The 20,611-nt window shown below is 41.0% G+C and overlaps 1 protein-coding gene across 39 annotated transcripts in view; it reads left to right on the forward strand.

The window, feature by feature from the left end:
* PTPRD (protein tyrosine phosphatase receptor type D) overlaps positions 1 to 20,611 on the forward strand; it is a 382,778-nt gene that overhangs the window by 241,108 nt on the left and 121,059 nt on the right. For all 39 annotated transcript variants that reach the window (XM_068235008.1, XM_068235101.1, XM_068235030.1 and 36 more), the window contains 2 exons: positions 6,756 to 6,965; positions 18,679 to 18,839. In XM_068235008.1, coding sequence (XP_068091109.1) covers positions 6,756 to 6,965; positions 18,679 to 18,839 — 371 coding nt within the window. The remainder of the gene's footprint in view (positions 1 to 6,755; positions 6,966 to 18,678; positions 18,840 to 20,611) is intronic.

Here is a 20,611-nt window from a genome sequence, read left to right on the forward strand (position 1 = left end):
GTACAAACAGCCCGAAAATGGGAACAAGCCGAAAAATTCAAAGCTACCTTGACGTTTTTGAGAAAATCAATTTTAAAAAATTCAAACAAAACATGTTTTTTTAAACTCTGTAAAATGACATATTGCTGCAGTACATTATACTGTATAGCGAGTTCCGAGTTCTGCATACACATTTTAAATCAAACCTGCAATCCAGCACTGGGACCCACTGGAGGTTTGTGTGGATTACGTGAACTAAATTTAATTTCAAAATTGTAATTACATTTAATCTTAATTGTGAAATTTTACGTGAAATTTCACATAAGCAAAATTTGCACTTAGTGATCATCACTAGGACAGAAGGAGGCACACAGGGGATGGTAATGGCAGAGGTGGTACAGAGGGACACAATGTAAGTTGAGGGAGACAGAGGGGGCCGCTGAGGAAACGAGGAGACAAAAGTCACACAGTGGGGAACACAAGGGGGCACAGAGGGGGACACTGAAGGCACAGGTGAACAGAGGTGACATAGAGGGGGACACTGGAGGGACAGGGGTACAGGGCACACAGGGGCACTCTGGCACAGAGATGACAGAGTATTCCGACTTGAGAATGGATTCAAGTTAAGAACAAACCTACAGTCCCTATCTTGTTTGTTATCCGGAGACTACCTTTACTGTTATGTGATTACAATTCACAGAATATTTAGTGTATGGTAAACACCACATATGGATGGCAACGCCAATGATAATGGGGAGGATGATGAAAAATGCTTCCTTAGATGAATTTGCAATTTCACTGCATTTATATAGTTGTCTGCCAGAGTATAAAGATTAGGCGTTAGACAACCCTGCCATCTTCCTGTTGCAAACTTTGTGAAATAGAATAAAATTAAGCCTTCTGATGTTAAGTAGCAATCTTGTCAAAATGAATACTGCAGCTCATTTCACTGTCTTCTTCATTCATCAACAAATCTACATTCAGTAATCTTAGAAAGTGCAGAAGTCAGTGCTATTCATTTCATATCTCAGGTACTACCTGGGTGTAATCAGCTTTGTTAAATGAAGCAGCATTATCAAGGCACCTGTACATAAGACACCTGATAAGCTTCTTGAAAGGTGTTGTCATGGTTACCTGTTATTCATATTAACAGTAGGATAAGGCATCAAAGTCTCTGTGAAGGTCAGCTAGGTGTCTAATATTGCTCCACACCTCTCTTTAAAATATATTTTAATATAAATGGGGATTTTGGGTGTTTATTCAAACTCATACATACATTTCTTACTTTCTTTTGTTTTAATTGCAAATTATTTTCTTATGAAAAACAACTTTATAAAGTTTTTGGGGATTGAAAAATTAATCATTTTAATTCAAATCTTTGAATTCTTTTTTTGTCTTTCAAAAATTATCATCTGTAAGAAAAAAAATTGACATTCCTTATCAATATAGTCAACTCTCAGACTATTACATGAGGATTCATACCAATGTTTTCACATCTTGACTAGTGATGGACATGTCTAGGAGAACTAGTGGAGAAGCACGTGATTTGTTTGATCAGCTGATAGATTGGCAAAGCTCTGATTTGCTATGATCACATCTTGCTTTAGCACATGATTATGCCTAGCAAATCAGGTGACATATCTATCACCTGTACAAAATGATCACATGCTTCTCCTAGGCGTGACCATCACTAATGTTGACCAATTGCTCTAACGGCATTTGAGGCAGTTCCAAAAACAGTGAATTGAATAGGCCCAGATTGGAAGACATTTCTTAGCATGATTAACCCAGCTCCAGGAGGAAGGAGAGTTCAGAGCTACAGAGCTATTTTAGCTGTCTTTCATTCAAGGGGAAGAGGGAAAAGCCATTACTGGTAGAATAGCTTTATTGCCGAGTTTTTCTTTAACCACTTCACCTCCCTTACTACGCTTATCTACTCCCCACAAAACTTCATCTGAAGCTCAGGGGAGTAGATAGGCGTACTTGTGGTAAACAGTGTGCTGTATGCCCAATAAGCTATCTTATTATGTATATAGGGTATCATTTTAACCGTGACAAGTGAGAGAATAGATTTTGTGGTGTTTGACAACTGAGGGCTAAGTCATGTGATTTTTTTTTTTTACCGGAAAACTGAATGAAAAGCAATAAAACTGTTTCATGTACTCTATACCCCTAAATAAATACTTGTAAAAAAAAAACAAAAGTGACAGCATTGAAAAGAGAATACATAGTTACCCTAGGGACTTAGCTTTTAAAATATGTATGCCATGAGAGTGTTTTACTGTTAATCATGAAGATAAGGGCTTTTAATTACTGATAGAGTACAATGAGAAAACAAAAAACACAAACCAGAAACTAATATATTATCGCCATACATTGTACTAGGAACATTATTTAAATGTTGAGATAACCAGGACAAATTAGCAAATACAATGTGTGGGTTTTACCTATGGTAACATTGTTTATTTGAAAACTATAGTGGATGGAAATGAAGAAATAGTGTGTTTTCTCATTTTTCCCTTTAACATGCACAGATAATAATATAATTACTAAAAGCAAATATCACCCCCACAAAGCATAATTTGTGGCAAAAAAACAAGATATAGATCATTTACATCTGATGAGTAGCAATAAAGTTATTGGTGAATGAATGGGAGGAGGAGGAAATTGCTCTGGTTTTTAAGCAAAAAACCCTGTGGTGCTGAAGTGGTTAAACAGGGAGCACTCAAACCATGGAGCCCAACACTGCCCAGGATTACTAAAATTTAAACATTTATTTTTTCAAATACAGTAGAACACGTGGGCCTGCTTCAATGTTGCCATGCTAGATGGTGATGCCAAACATCTGGGAAAAAATCCAGATGGACAGCAGATTTAGGGAAAAAAAGGTGCCAAGGCAGCTGTGATGGCACATTGGGAATTCGCAAAGTGAGTTCCAGCCATCTCTGCAGAGCTTTATGCTCCAGGCAAAGGATGCATGCAGTGATCAGCAAATAGCTGGTGGTGCTGCTTTATGGACATGGCTCTTAACAGAGGCAAAAGTAAATGTTTTTATGGCATGATAGCCAAGAGAATTATGTAGGTAGGAAAAACAAGTTTTTTTTTCTTTACAATACCTTGGTTTCCTACCTACAGCTTTTGGTATGAAAAATGTTTCCTGCAGGGTCAAATACATATGTTCATAATATTTTTTATTTTAATAATCAAAAATTAAAAACATGTAGACCTTCCTCCCATGCTTTATGAGCCTCTTAAACCACAGTCTGCATTTTGGGTACATTTTTGCAAGAGCCAGTAAACTTGAGGCTCCGCCCCCTGGCCAATACCAACCTGCAGGGCTTAAACCAATGGCAAGTGCATTGCAAGTTGAGCAGAATTGATAAGCAAAACCCACCCCCTTGTGGCTACATCCTGTGCCCTTTTGTAACCAAAATCATATTTACCAGCTACATTTAGAGCCTTTTTTTTCCCAGGAGTCTTTTTTACATGTATGTGTTGGTTATAGACCCTCATCTTAGCATAAATCTTTGCAAACCTCACAAATATGGAACAGAATGTCCCTAAAAAAACAAAAATAACTGCAAATGGCTGTTAAGTAACTAAAATGTGGAAAGAATAAAATATGGAGCGAAGGAAAGAATTTAAAGCACACCTGAACTGAGAGAAATATAGATGCTGCCATACTTACTTCCTTTTAAACAATGCAGATTTCCTGACTGTCCCTCTAAGCCTTTAGGTGCGTACACACATGCGACTATAGTCGTTTGAAACGATCGTTCCCCGATTGTTTCAAACGACGACCGTTTAAAAAAAAGCAGCCAACGACCATTAAGTCTAACGATGGACGAGCTAGATTGTTAAAAACGAACGATCTAGCTTGGCGGATTTTTTCCAACGACGATCGTTTGTAAAAGTAGTACATCGTTTGAAAACGGTCGTTCGTACTAGGCTTGACATGCGCATTTCGCTATTTCTCCATGGAACTTTTCATTTTTATGCGCAAGCGCAATAGTTGCTTTATGTGATGTAACGTTCGTTCTAACAATCAGATCGTTACACCTTTAAAAACTAACTTTACTTAGGTCGATCTTTCGTCAATAAAAAGTTTGTTCGTCGTTCACAACGAACGATCGTTGTTGCATGTGTGTATGTAACTTTTGTCTCTAATATTCTTAGCCATAGACCCTGAACAAGCATGCAGATCAGGTGCTCTGACTGAAGTCTGACTGCATTACCCACATGCTTGTGTGTGTGTGTGATTCAGACACTACTGCAGCCAGAGATCAGCAGGGTATCAGGCAACTGGTATTGTTTAAAAATAGTTCAGGTGTACTTTAATGGTTGTATCCCCAGCATTCCTGTGACAAGTTCTTCTGTATGGGGCATCATAAAATATTCTTGCTATAAGTAATATACTGCACCACATACTGGCTGTAGGATCAAACACAATCAGTGCATTTCAGAAGAGGTCTGTATGTTAGCATTGCTGTCACTGATGATCTGCATAGCGGAGGAGTAGTCACACAGGACTACTAGCTTCATCTGTATCTCAGTGGCAGTTAAAACCATGTGGCTCCCTAAATCTGTTGCAATCTGCACACAGATAAAATTTAAAATATGTGCAAACATAGACAAATAAGAAGTACGTTTTTTTCTAGAGTAAAATGAGCCATAAATTACTTTTATCCTATTTTGCTGTCACTTACAGTAGGCAGTAGACATCGGACAGAAGCGACCGTTTTTGGACTAGTCCATCTCTTCATAGGGGATTCTCAGCAAGGCTTTTATTCTTTATGAAGATAATACCTAAAAAACATTTAAACTTCCCTGCTCGCTGCACAGTTTTTTAGCAGTTGGACAGAGCAACTGCCATTCACTAAGTGCTTTTAAAATTAATAAGTCCCTGAGAATCCCCCCATGAAGAGATGGACTAGTCGAAAAACCTGTTGCTTCTGTCAGATTTGTACTACCAACTGTAAGTGACAGCAACATAGAAAAAAAAGTAATTTATGGCTCATTTTACACTGGAAAAAAAGTACTCCTTATTAGTCTATGTTTGCACATATTTAAAATTTTATAATTTTTCGCCACAGTGTCCCTTTAAAACAACAAAGAAAAAAAAACAGGCTAAAAATGAATGTACTTATACACTCTGTAAGCTGTAAGAATATCATTAAATTGTGCAGGTGTATTGTAATAATACCTCTTTATTTGAGTCAATGTCTCCTGAATAAGACATCACATATTTACAGATGAACGGTCCTCATATGCCATGTCATTTACTAGCACACTTACACACCCACAATACTCCAGAGTTATTTATCATACAAATGCTGAGCGATATTGCAAGAACAAAGCTTCAATGTAACCTTGGCCATTTCTACTACCATACAAAGTTTCCAAGGAATAAAAGAGGAGTGACATTGAACTTTGTGGAAATTATACTGAATGGGTATGTGAAGCCAGTTTCCATAACAAAGGGACATTTTAATCATCCTGTACTTTGTGGTGCGGTAATGTGTGTAATAGTTTTATAAAGAACATTTATTAATTCAGAAAATTTTGGGTCAGAATGGGTTGCTTCCCACTTTGTACCAAAATAATTGAGAGTTGAGGCCTCATTGTAGAATTAATGGTGGAGGAAATAAGATATGCATTGACTGGAAAATGAAAATGATTCTCGATAAAGAACCAAAGTCCTTCATATATCTTCCACGTACATTTACCACATAAAAGGACTCGTGAAAAATATTGCTGCTTTTGACATAAATAACACAAAAGGCTTTTCTCTTTATTCACACTGTTATTTCCTGCAGCTGCCAGAATTATTTTCCAACACACTCAGCACACGTCTGTGCTATTTTCCTTGCTGATTCCTTCTTGGCAGTCAGTATATTGCTGCTGATTTACCCAGAGTCCAGATACTTGACCCTCAATTAAACCATCAGCTACATTAATTTTCTTGCATTATTTATATTGTAGAGGAGAATTATCACTGGACTTTAAGTTAAATTAAACAATCTATTTGTGCTTTCTAAAGCAGTATGACGTTGTGGTGGTTCAGGTGTGTAAAAAAAGCTCACGTGACATCCATGGCTGTGGGGAGGGCGGGGGGGGGGGGGCTACTGTGGCCTGCTTCTCCTCCCTTCCCACTTGCAGAGCGCAGCTGAGCTCTGTAAATATATATTTACGTGCTCTCACCATTTGGTCTGGTCTCCTCCCAGCAGCCACTTACTCTGTGCTGCCCACCTCTTGTTCCCGATCACATGACGTGCATCTGGAGTTGGGCATGCAGCAGAGAGAGTGACAGCCAGGACTCGACGGTAGGAAGAGTAGACCTAATAGAAAGGGAGCTGATAAATATTTTTTTCACAGCTCAACTTGTGAGTAGCTACTTTATTGCCTACTTTTCAGTGAAAACTCCAGGAACAATTGATACGTACTTGGGTGCTCCATTACTTGTGAAAAAAATTTCAATACAAATAGAATGACACACTTATGAAAATTAATTGGGCTAACAAAGTTGACATGATGTTTTAAACCCCTTGACTGGCTGTCTCGGGAAAGCAGCCTTGTATATTTTCCTGTTCCATCTAATAGAACCATTTCACAGACAATGCTTGTGATTTGAGAGCACGCTGAACATATCTTGAATCTGTGCTTTTTCTAGACAAAGGTGCTTGAAAATGTATATGTTTATGGAGCTAAAGAGGAATGTCCTGAACCCTTTTGTAGCATTTTTGCAACTAATATTAATTTTGGTTGCTTCCTTTTAGCTGCTGAAAGACATTACACGGAAAAGAAGAAGCATTCGCTTGAGTAGAGAAGTCGAGCAGAAACCCTACATTGCAGCTCATTTCATGGATCTCCCCACTGAATTTACCCTCGGTGACCAGAAGCAATATGGTGGCTTTGAGAATAAGCAACTACAAAATGGCCAAGAATATGTGTTTTTTGTTCTCGCAGTCATAGAAAACACTGAAATGGTGAGTAGGATTTCATTTGTACCAATATGAAATATATTAGGATATACACAGATGATGTAATGTAATCAATTCCTCTAATGTAATCAGGCTTAAAAGTTTTTGATTTGGTTGAAGAAAATACAATGTTTCCAGGCCAATAATCTGTCTTAAAGTAAACCTATGTAAAACTAGGAAAAAAATACCCCTGGAGGGTACTTACCTTGAGAATGCTAAGCCTCTGGATCCCACTGAGGATTCCCCGTCTCCCTTCCCAAGCCCGATCCATCACAGGCACAGTAAGGACTCTTCGCTTGGGCTGGGGAAATAGCCAAGCCAGTTTGGGTCCGCTCTACTGTGCAGGAGTGAACCTTCTGCACCTGCAGTCAGGCTCAGCTATTCCAGCCCGAGCCCATCCGAAAGCCACTACTGCACCTGCGTGCAATGCTAACAAGCCCTTCTCGGCGGATATTCAGGCCTCCCAGCATGGGATGCCCTCTGGTGAGGAGGAGGGAGGAAGCCTCTTTAGGATCCATACGCTTCCTTCCTCCTGAGGTAAGTACCTCCTAGGATCACTTTTTTTTCCATTCAGGTGCACTTTAAGGGTACTCCTGCTCCACCTCTGTAGTGTACCTCCCATTCTCAGCCAAAGTGATGTACCGTATATACTCGTGTATAAGCCGGCCCGAGTATAAGCCGACCCCCCAACTTTTACCTAATAACACAGGGAAAAAATTATTGACCTGAGTATAAGCCGAGGACAGGAAAAAGGTAGCCTGGAGGTTGCTTGGTTGGCTGAAAGTTGTAATTGGTGACCCTTCTCTGTCTGTTTCTCCCCTTTTTACCCATACTTCTTTTGCAGAAGGGAACACCATTAGTCTTAATAATTGATTATTAATAACCAGGCACAAAGGACTGGACATACATGAACAGAAAAAAAGCTACAAATTTAACCCGTCTTCCTACTCCCGCCGCCTTGTACTTTAGTGCAACACAGCTGATTAAGATCCTCCAAATTCTATGTAGTATTGCTCTTCAGTAAGGAACAAGACATACTCTGGCATTCAGTCCCTTATAACCCTTATAAATAGACTCTCATAGTGATGAACTGCCCAAATAAAGCACACAGGGCTGCCAAGGTGGTGAAGTGGTTAGCAATCTCACCTTGCAGTGCTGGGTCCCTGGTTCAAATCCCAGCTAGGTTAACATCTGCAAGGAGTTTGTGTGTTCTCCCCGTGTCTGTGTGGGTTTCCTCCAGGCATTCTGGTTTCCTCCCACATCCCAAAAAGAGCAGCATGCAAGTTTTAGCTTGTACTGCCCCTGCATATGTAGAGAGCCTGTGTTCATTTACCCTGAGTGCTTCCTCCTCCATTTGCAGCTGGAATTTGAGTGTCTCCCTTTACCTTCCCCCCTCACGACCAGAACGGCATGCAAGTGTCAGCAGTGACCCCCCCCCCCCGCCTTCTCCTGGGCATACGAGTGTGGTATTTTTCTCCCTCCCACCGCCAGACCGGAGCGGCAAGCATGCCAGCATCAGATGCCCCTTCTTCTCCCCAGCATATGCAGAGTGTGTGCAGCTGAGCTTTCACTCACCGCTCCATGTCACCGGAACTCCTCGTTAGCTTGCCGGTTGCATCTCTTTCCTATGATGCCCTGCACATGTGATGAGAAGCGCCATTAAAGGGCGTCATAGGAGAGAGACCCAACAGCCATTAAAGGGCGTCATAGGAAAGCGATGCAACAGTTAAGCTAACGAGGAGTCCCGGTGGCATGGAGCAGTAAGAGAAAGCTCCGCTGTGCACACTCTGCATATGTTGGGGAGAAGAAGTGACATCTGATGCTGGCATACCGCTCCGGTCTGGTGGCGGGGGGGGGGGGGGAAGAAAATACCGCACCGCACACTCGTATGCCCAGGAGGAGGGGGAAAGGTCACTGCTGACATTTGCATGCCGCTCTGGTCAGAAGAGGGGGGGGGGGAAAGGAAGACACTCGTATTCCAGCTGCAAATGGAGGAGGAGGCACTCGGGGGTTGCGGGAGCAGGCTCTCTACACATGTGGGGGCAGTACAATAACTCGCGTATAAGCCGAGACCCCCACTTTGGGACCATTTTTTTGGTCCCAAAATCTCGGCTTATACACGAGTATATACGGTATTTGTAAAAGCAATCTGTAAAATTAGTAAGTATTATTAATTTCCAGCTTTTTTTGCTATGGTTGAGTAAAGATCATTCACATTACTTAATCTTTTCATCTGAGACAAGTGGATAAAACTCCCTTATCACAAAACCGTGCAAAAGCTCCTGCTATGATTTTAAAGTGCAAGTTGACTTTTAAAGCATTCTTCATATTTACCTGACCTTTTATTGTGAATCTGAATCCATTTTGCAGTTTTAGCCATTATCTTAGGGTTTTTTTTGCCATAGCACTAAAAGAAGCAGCCGGGAAGCCCCAAAATAGCCATTTTCTGCTAACCACAGGGCAGTCCTCCTGTTACTGAGTTCCTGAGCTATTTTTAGTCTGCTTAATGGCCGCATGAACAAAGTACAGGCAACTCCGTTTCCCAGGGAGCCAAAAAGGTTGCTGCAGAAACAGTATATCTATCTGCTATGTTTGAAGCAGGAAAGGAGCTTTTTTTTTGAGGTTACCTAGCTGATATCTGGTGGAAAGTGTACTGAGCCACAGGCTGGCAGCATATATTTAATCAGTTGTGTGTAATAAATGTGTCCTATCACAGAAATGGCACAACTAGGAAAGAGAAGACATCACTAATGCAGATTACATGCAGTATTGACATAGTTGCATTTTAAAAGCTCTCTGTGGAAATTTACATACATTATACATTTTTTTTTCAAAGAGTGTGACTCGGCATGCTAGTTGGTGTCCTACAGGGCCTGCCACTCTAATACTATTTTCTGTCTTCATGTCCTACATGAATGGTGTGCTTTAATGATGAAAACAACTGAAAGCTGTAAAAGGAGAGACAGGAAATGAAGCGGAGATCATTTCTTCTCCTGTCCATTGTACAAGTAACAAAGTTACTCAGCACAGATTTTCCCAATGAAATGTACTGATGAACACTTTCTCCTACATCCAGCTCAAGAAAATGCTAAAAATGGAGGCTATCTCTGTCAGGGTCTCTTATTGCAGTATAAACTCCATCTGTGTGTATCTCTCAGAAATACGGGCTTCTCTCTTTTGCCATCTGGCATCTCTCCAGAGGATTGCTGAATCTTCCCAGTTTCTGGGATACCACAATAATCCCACTGTCTCGAGACACGTCTCGAGACGTGCCAGAGAGTGCCTCCTTACTCCTGTTTCTATGAGTGTCTTTTCATACCTGTGCCTTTCACCTCCATGTCCCTAACTAAACCGACTTACAGTGTTGCCCCCTTCAACTTCAAAATCTTAATGAAACCACCAGTTTGCTCCCGCCCTCCATGCTTCTCCTCTAGTTACCAGGCAAGAGAGGTGGTGAGAGTTGCAAGCACTGTGCCCCCTTTCAGGCTAGGCCACTGCATTAATGTGTAGGTAGGCTTTTGTTACCATTATTCCTGCATAAAGGGAGCAATCTAAAAAAAATAATGCACTATTTAGCATTTAAAGTGAAACTATTATTGCTGAGAAAAGGGCAATCCCTTCGGTTAGCATCTATATAGTGCAGGGAATCATTTCAAGTCTGATTTCATCTTGGGTACATGTAAACATGTGAAACATAGTTGTACCACAAAATTATCACCAGAAACTGAAGTCAGGGTTTGCTGCCAACCAATGGATTACTTCAACTGTGCTAAAATGTGAAACAAGCCTTTGGTCTCTGTAGCTCAGTGGTTCTCAACCTTTTTAGCACGTGTACCCCTTTGTGAGTCATCCCTGGACAAATGTACCCCCTACCGAAAAGGCAAATAGTGGGCGTGACCGTTGCATTATGTGGGTGGAGCCAAATACTAGTGAAATACAGGTAGTCCCTGGTTAACAAATGAGATAAGGACCGTGTCCATTTTTAACCCAAATCCATTCTCTTTTGTCCCCCTCTGTTCTCCCTATGCCTCTTTTGTCCCCCTCTGTGTCATCTCAGTGTGTGCCTTTTTTGGCTCCCTCTGTGTCACCTCATCTCCCTGTATTATTTCTGTTCTCCTTGTGCCTTTTTGACCCCCTCTGTGTCACCTCTGTTACCTCTGTACCTATTTTCTCCCCCTCTGTTCCCTCTGTGCCTCTTTTGACCCCTTCTAGGTCCCCCTGTGTCACCTCTTGACTCCCTGTCCTAGCTAGGTATAGGTGCCCCCCATATAGGTATCCAGGTATAGGTTCCCCAGAATAGGAAGCAAGGCATAGGTACCCCCAGTATAGGTATCCAGCCATAAGTGCCCACAGTATAAGTTATCAAGATACAGGTGCCCCCAGTATAGATAGCGAGCTATATGTGCCCCAGTGTAGGTAGCCAGGTACAGATAGTGTAGGGAGGTATAAGTGCTCTTGTATAGATAGTCAGGTACAGATGGTGCCCCAGTGTAGGTAGCAAGCTATAGGTGCCCCAGAATAGATAAGCCAGGTACAGGAGGTGCCCCAGAATAGACTCATCTCGCTGGGCTCTCCTCCTGTCACCTGCCTCTCTTCCTCTCGCCGCGTCTTCCCGCTATGGTTACTTCCGGCAGCACCTCTGACGTCATGAGAGGCTGTCGATTAAGCATGGCAACAAAACGCGAGGCGGCGACAGGGAGAGCCCAGACAAGAGGAGAGCACGGCGATAGGAGTCCATGCAGGAACGGGGCTACGTAAGTTGCTGCGCCCGTGCCTCCAAGCCTGACACTTCTCTCCTGGGGGCGAGATCCACCATTTTCTCTGCGGCCCCTGGGGGACCCCTGACAGCTGCCAATGTACACCCAGGGGTCCGCAGACCCCAGGTTGAGAACTACTGCTGTAGCTAATTAATCATGCAGAAAACGTTTCTATACTGTTTGTGCTACAAAGACAAAACATACTCAAGCCATGCAAAAAAGAGCAATTTCAGTCAGTCTTAGGAATTCATAACTAGCTGGAAATGAAAACCGACAGATACTTTTTAACCACATGAAATTAGAAAACATCTTGTGGCACACTGAAAAATATTAGTTGTAGTTTTCAAAGAAAGCTAAGATTTCATTTTAAATAAAATATTTTGACATGGCCTTGCTTTAGAACCTTGTCAGCGTACCCATTCAGTGCATACATCACTGCCATTTAACCTGGTAATGCATGTGAAAACCACAGCACTGTTAGGCTAGTACTAATTGCCAATCAGCAATGCTGGAAATACTGCCCAGCCAACATTCCAATTTAATTAAAGGGGGCATGAGGACAGAAAGTGTGTGATAAGGACTGAAACTGGAGTAGCCAAGGAACTCTGGTAAACCAGCTAAGATAGTGATGTGTGCTAATGGAACAACAGCTTTTACTTTCAACCAGGGGTTGAGTGGGGCAAGGACGCGGGTGGACGACGTCCACTTGCTTTTTTAAGAGGGTGGACGCCGTCCACCCTGGCATGTGTGGAGGGAGAGAGTGCAGAGGAGAAGGAGCGATCATGGGCACAGCGGGAAAGGTGGGACATCTCCCCCCCTTCCCTCACCTTTGGGCCCCTCCCTCCCCCCCCCCCGAATTAAAATTTACGGGAGGCTGGCAGCAGCGTGACTTACCTCACTCGTTCCAAGCGCTGAGTAAGTAGTGATGTCCAGTTCATTTGAGACGGTTCTTTCCTGTGAGTTGAGTGATCCAACTCATCACACTGAACTGAATCAGTTCAGTGGATGAGACAGGAACTGCAGCTGAATACGTTGTGCAGCTGCAGTTCCTGTCTCATCCACTGAACTGATTCGGTTCAGTGTAATGAGTCGGATCGCTCAACTCACAGGAAAGAACCGGCTCAAATGAGCCAGACATCGCTACTTACCCAGCGAAGGAGGAAGTAGGTAAGTCCTGCCGCTGCCAGCCACCTGCAAACTTTAGTTCTGGAGGGGGAGAGGGAGGAAGGGGGAGCCCTGAGGGGGGGAGGAGACGTTCCTGCTGTGCCCACCAATCCCTCCTCTCTGCGCTGCCTCCCCTCCTTGTGGGGACATCTGGCTACCTATTCTGGGGGCACCTATAGACCTGGCTACATATACTGGGGACACCAATACACTTAGCTACATATACTGAGGACAGCTATACACCTGGCCACCTTTTTTGGGGACATATACCCCTGCTTATATACTGGGACATAAACCCCTGCCTACATATACTGGGCACAAATACCCCTGACTACATATACTGGCACATATACCCCTGACTACATATACTGGGACATATACCCCTGCCTACATATACTGGGACATATACTCCTGCCTACATACTGTATACTGGGACATATACCCCTGCCTACATATACTGGGCACATATACCCCTGACTACATATACTGGCACATATACCCCTGACTACATATACTGGGACATATACCCCTGACTACATATACTGGGACATATACCGCTGCCTACATATACTGGGGACTACTATACCCCTGACTACATATACTAGGACATATACCTCTGCCTACATATACTGGGCACATATACCCCTGACTACATATACTGGGGACATATACCTCTGCCTACATATACTGGGTACATATACCCCTGACTACATATACTGGGGACATATACCCCTGACTACATATACTGGGCACATATACCCCTGACTACATATACTGGCACATATATCCCTGACTACATATACTGGGAACTACTATACTCCTGACTACATATACTGGGCACCTATACCCCTGGCTACATATACTGGACACTTATACCTCTGGCTACATATGCTGAGGACTACTAAACCCCTGACTACATATACTGGGCACATATACCCCTGGCTACATATACTAGGCAACTATACCTCTGGCTACATATACTGGGGACTACTATACTCATGGCTACTTATACTGGGGACACCTATAGACCTGGCTACCTATACTGGGGGTACCTATTTTGGGAGAACTGCTGTCAGATTACCTGCATTCTTGTGGAACTGCTGTCATGTATTTTGGGGAACAGCTGCCAGATTATGTGTATGTTAGGGGAACGGCTGCTGCCAGATTACGTGTATTTTGGGGAACTGCTGCTAGATTGTGTATGTTTGGGGGACCACTGCTGCCAGTTTACGTGTATTTTGGGGAACTGCTGCCAGATTGTGTATGTTTGGGGGACCACTGCTGCCAGATTATATGTATTTTGGGTGTTACGTGTATTTTGGGTGATCCACTGCCAGGTTTTGTATATTTTGGGGAACTGCTTCCAAATTATGTGTATGTTGGGGGAACTGCTGCTGCGACATTGTCTATGTTGGAGGAACCACTGCCATATTATCTGTATTTTGGAGGAACTTCTACCAGATTATGTGTCTTTTTGGTGAAGTGCTGTCAGATTACATCTATTTTTGGGGGATACACTCAGGCAGAGCTCAAACTTCCCTGGCAGACCTTTTAAATCGCTGCTAAGCTCATGTATATTTGGCCCCACCCATGACCACGCCCACATTATGCTTGCCCACACCCATTTGGGGGGGGGGGGTTAGGGTGAGTCCACTCAACTTTTTTTCCAGGACTAGACCCCTGCTTTCAACCCAGGTAGCTAGTATTCTATTGTAGACCACATTGGTGGGTATGAAGACCCTTGTATACATCTACCATTTTCTCATATGGGAAGGATTTTGTATATAATAGTAGCTAATATTATTATCAGGTTATTCTTTAAACTGCACTGTAATGGTCCCTGCTGCTTCATGTTAGTTGTCATAACATCCCTCAGTAATGATAGTCTAGTAATGTAAGTGCGTAATGAGCATATCATTAGATTGATGTTGTCCTGCATGAGTTTTTCCTCCGTTGTACACAAAGTCCTTCCAATGTATTTGCATTAAGGTTAGGAAGTAATGTGGATAATCTTGAGGATTTTTTTGTTAGTTTGTCTTTGTTGTTCAGGAACGATAAGAGCCATCATTTTGTCTATCGTTAGTAGAACAAAAGGCATGAGATTTGTAGAAAACACTCACGGTGCATGTTCTTCATCCAAATGATTATTTAAATGTTTGCGTTCTGTTCATTTTGTGGAACATTTTTCAGCAGTTCTCTTTGTAATGGATCGCATATTAGCTAACAATGACACAGCGACTATGTGAAGTGTGCCATTATTAACATCATCAACATATGCAACACTGATTAATCAGGGGTGATGAGTCTTTACAAAGGATCTATCATTACTGGTCTTGCATATTATTAATAGCTTCATTTGCATAACAAAGAAGGTTTCTTTTCTTGTACTTGTATTTCATCAAAGCAATTCAATCAAAGTATGCTCAGTATTATTTTTGTGTTATTATTATCTCATATAATGAGTAGACAGTATATAAACTGCAGAATATTACCAGTAGTGGAGTGATAGTGGAAACGGGAAAGGGGGGGGGGGGGGGGGGATTATTATCTTGGTACAAAACATAAGTGTATTTGAAATGTACATGGTTTATTTGTATTGGATGAGTATGCTGGTACGGAAGTCAGAGACCCGCCTATAAGTGTGAGGACAGAACTGCATGAGACACAGAAAATGCCCATATGTAAGAGAATAGAAACTCAGATAGTGGACAGAACGGGCTTCTTTCAATAGCACAGTTTACAGACATTAGGCAATTCTTAATGTGGTTCACAGACATTTTATCAAATGTGCTTCCACAAGAAACCGAGCTCATGCATTTAAACTGAGCAGAATTTCAAAGTGGTGTCATCAATCTGAACTGTGCATATTGTGTCTCAACACTTGAGGTTGGAACCTAAGATAGTTCTGTGTTTTGTTGGGTATTTTATTGGCTTGATGAAGTTTAGTTTGAACCACATCATTAGTTTCCCACATCATTAGTATGACTTTTGTTTTTTTATAGAATCGATATTTGGACTTACAGCAGAATTGAGTGAGAGCCCCTGCTGTAGATTTTCATTTCAATTAGCATGATAATTAGAATAATTCTCAGTCATCTCAATGTATTTACACCTGAGTGACAATCCCTACTGACTAAGGTGGACTTTGGTACATGTAGATTTAGGCAAGACATTTAATAAACAGAGTTCAAATATAGCTGGCCCTGGCCTGTATATTTAAAAAAAAAATATTCTGGCAGTCCAATGGTTAATATGGCAATGCTGCAGCAGTTAAAATGTAAGTTGGGTGGTTTGCTGTATAGTAATATATCCAACACTTTTAGGCACTGTAGACTAAAGATGCCAAGTCTCTTCCTTCCATCAGCCAAACTTCCCCGACATTAGTGGTGACTTTTGGAATTGGGTTCTGTAACTTGGAGCTCATTCAACCCAACATTGATTGTGTCTGTCATTAGACGCACGACCAGAGACTTACCATCTAATAGCTTAGTAAGTAGAGTGCCCAAATGTTGCCTTCATGCATCAAATGAGGTTTGTATAGTCATGTGTACTCAAGCAGTCCACCTGCAACGGAAAGCAGCAGGTCCTTTGGGTGAGCTTCTGCTGATTGGCTCAGCCTCATCCTGCTGGTCACACTGCAAGGAAGCAAGGTGCAACCAGCTTCCTGGGAAAATAACTTATAGCCCTAGAAATCTGCCCAAGACTTAGAAAATGTTTCAGCCTGCTTTTTGACTTTAAGCCAATTCAGGTTTTATTAATAGGACATTAAATGAAAGCAGCACATTGCTAAACTGATTTTACCCTCACACGTTTCAGTTTTTATCCTGTGATACTCTAGACTTCCCTTACCTGGACCTTTTGTGGATATTCCACAAAAGTGCCACAAGAATATTCTGAGTCTGTGGCCTTTTGCTGTTCACAAATGTTTAAAAAACATGTAAGTGAGAAGCTCCCAGAAGGCCTTCACAAGTCTTTAATCAGTGGTGTGCAGTAAAGCCAGTGAGCAAAGCCTTTCATTAGTTCCTCAGCTCATCAAATACCTGTCCTGTGATACTTCCAATTATATTAAATACGACTTCCATTTTTCACCTTGTAATACCTGAGACAGTAATTAGCTGTGTACTGAATAATACCGTATAGGAATAGCTTTTGATTTCTGCTACTGTGCAGAGTGCTACCAATTTCCTCATTTCCTGTTCAGAGATGCTCTGCAATTGATAGACTTTACGCGCAGAGATTATTACAGAGAGTACTGAGGCATGAACTTTCCAGCAGTTATATATTTTAAAATGCCTGTGGAAAATGAAAGGTTCCTGCTTTGTCTGGGGATTGCATGAATAAATAGCTTTTTATGGTGGAACATCATTTCAGCCACATGATAAGGGACCTGAATTGAAAGTTATATTCTGCCAATTTATGGCTAATATGTAAGCAAATTACAGATTTCTGGGAAAAACATCAATGTTTATTGCATTCTAATTTGTTTGAGCAAAGCATAGATTCTTGGAAATGTATTTTTTGTTGTAATAACCTGGGAATAGAAGTACGTTTCAGAGACCGGGCACTTCAGCTTTTCTACCTCTAAGGTTTCACAATATATATTGTGTATGCAACCCCTAGTGCGTGAATTGAGTCTAGAAGGAGCAATAGTAGCATAAATGATTTGACTAGGCAAATAAATATATAAACTGTCTTTACAGTAAAGCCTTTTCACAGATTTATAGGGCAATGGCCATATAAACATTGGCTGCTATGCATTGGCATCAGCCATTTTACTGTAAAGGCTGATAGGTGCCTTTCAGTTTGCTTACTAACTGTCAAAATTACCTTCCGTTTTACTGTGGTGCTGAGACGTTACCTGTGTATGTATAGCCTGCAGTTTGGATTTCCTTGTCTCTTTAGAAGGCTTGAAAAATACTATAGGTGACTATATTCAAGAGAAGCTGTCATGAATTGGAAAATGTACACTTCAAGGTCTAATAGTGAAAATAGAGAGTGTGCTACTCTAAATTAGATGTCTAAAGGTGGCCATACACCATACAATTTAAAAAAAATGTATTATCTATTCATGAATTGCAATCATTTTTTCTGATTGATTGTAATATTTAAAAAATCTGAGCAATGTACCACACACGTGTTTAATTTTTCCCCAATTAGCAAAAAAAAAGATTGAAAACTTTGAAAATATTGCTTGGGTCTATACATGAATAAAATGACAATCTACCTTACATCTTTCCCTTTTCATAAAAACTGTTTAGAAAAATCCACCACTCTTGACATATATCAACAAAAACAGGAAATCTGATTACATTTCTCACTCAAATAAGAAAAAGCTTTATTCAGGACAACTGATCATTTTTATGGAATTGACATAAAATCGGATTTTTTTTATTGTATCGTGTGTGGCCACGTTAAAGTAAACAGAATTTTATGTCACTGTTTGCATCCTGGAAAAGCAGAGATCAGTACCACGTAGATGTACTGTATTTAAAGCTCTTTATTGCATAAAAGAGATGAAACCCAGGGACAGCGACAGACGTTGTTTCGGAGAGACACTCCTTCCTCAAGCTGTATAGGCTCACTCACTGTTTGGATCTTTACATAAATGTATAGTCAAAAGGCTTAGGACTGTTTTTTTAATTATTATTATTATTGTGTATTTACAACTTATTTCTAACTTGTTTTTTTTTTTTTAATTTTACATTTAGAAATCTGAGATGCTTAACACTTCTTGCTAAGAATTATGCCTGTACAATATGATTTATTCCAATTATTGACACCAAACATTATATTTTTAGACAATGTTTGCCACAAGCCCCTATTCAGACCCAGTTGTCTCAGCGGAAAGTGATGCACAGCCAATAACAGATGAAGAAGAAGGACTAATTTGGGTGGTGGGGCCAGTTCTTGCTGTGGTGTTCATCATCTGTATTGTGATTGCAATTCTTCTGTATAAGAGGTAAGTTGAAATAGTTCACGTGTAATTAGAATAATTTTATGGTTATGTGATTGCTCCTATGGGCACATTCTCTCCATGTAGGAAGTGGAAGGTGCAGCCTTTTGCATCAGTCTAGAAACAGTGCACAAGGGATTGGAATTCTCCAACATAAGTGGGCACATAAATGAATTCTCCAACATACGTGGACACATAAATGAAGTGTCACTTGGCACATGCGTTATGTTCAGAAGACAACCTACAGCTCAGAAGAGTCTTATCTTCCTTTTTGTTTCCTCTGTGGGTAAAAATTCATGAAATCCTTTCCCACACCCTACACAGTTCCTTTATTACTCTAGACTAGAAAAGATGATGAGAGGAGCTTATAGTTTTTATAAACACAAGATGTAGGAAGAGTTAAATACTTTACTATGCGCACTGAGCATCATGGAACTTGGCAGGAATATGGTCAATTTATGCTGAGCTGCAGTACTGGTCACAAAGACTGAAGTAAATGGTATCAGAATGAGCAGGCAGACGGGGTCATGTGATCAGCTCTGTGCTAGGAAATGAGGGCTGTTCACTAGATGGGAAACCCCTACTGCTTTTGCAACTGCTGTTTTTTTAATGAATCCCCGGGTCATGTGACTTTTGTTTTCAAATGGAATATCTCCGAAATGGTCAAAATAAACATTGTGTCAGCTGTGGTCCAGTCCCTTAATCGACTTTAACAATGAAAAATCCTATAGGGTGAATTATTCATTCTGTTTTTGAACTGATACATTCTATTTAACAATAGCAAGCTGTTCAATGGAAAAGTGCTGCATTTTGTTTAAATTCTGTCTTAGTTACAATCAAAAAATGGGGAATCAGCTTAAATGAGGCCATTTTTGTAGGATCTTTATGCTCCATAAAACCTTCACAGTTCACTAAAGTACTGTCATTTATTGGTATTTTAGTCTAAATCGGCATATATATGAAGTGTCAGTCAACCTCATTGACACCTTATAGACAGCAAAATAGCTTCCTGTTCTTTCAGTAAAGATCACCATAGATTATAAAGGACATGAGTGGTGTTTGTTTCAATGTTTAGATAAAAAAGTGCAATGAAAATTTTCTGCAGATAATTATGTTGAGGAGTGAATGTACACAAGTCAGTGAACATTGTACGGTTGCTTATTTTTGGTGAGAAGTGATAGTCACAGCCGGCGATCCGTTACTCCATTCAAGTGATAAATACAGCAGGATAATTAAAGTACAGCCGGCCAGAAAGCAAAATGTAGATTCTAAAGCAGTGGACGATATTGGAGAACATTGATGTTTTTAACTGTCTACTAGATGGCAGAACATAGTGAGAATTGCTGCAAGGGTGGCAAGGTTGCAGAGCAGCCTGATTGTATTTTATATTAAAAAGTTATTACAGTGGGTGCTGCCTGCCTATGCCTTCTAATTGAAAAAGTTGGCAGCAGCCACATTATGTTATGATATAATCTGCAGGAGAGTTTTTAACCTAACAGATAGATGTTTTTGTTTTGTTTTTTTTGTGATGGATAGTGATAATGAATAGTGTAATATTTAAGGCTCTGCTTCTGAAGCAGGAGACCAGGGTTAGAATCTCAGCTACTCCTTTTCAGTAAGCCAGCACCTATTCGGTAAGGAGTCCTTTGGCAAGACTCCCTAACACTGCTAATGCCTACTGAGCATGCCCTATTGGCTGCAGCTCTGGCGCTTTGAGTCCACCAGGAGAAAAGCGCAATATAAATGTTATTTGTCTTGTCTATTTCAAGTCCAGGTTT

Source organism: Hyperolius riggenbachi, chromosome 1 (assembly GCF_040937935.1).
Source record: "Hyperolius riggenbachi isolate aHypRig1 chromosome 1, aHypRig1.pri, whole genome shotgun sequence".
NCBI classification, from domain to species: Eukaryota; Metazoa; Chordata; class Amphibia; order Anura; family Hyperoliidae; genus Hyperolius; species Hyperolius riggenbachi.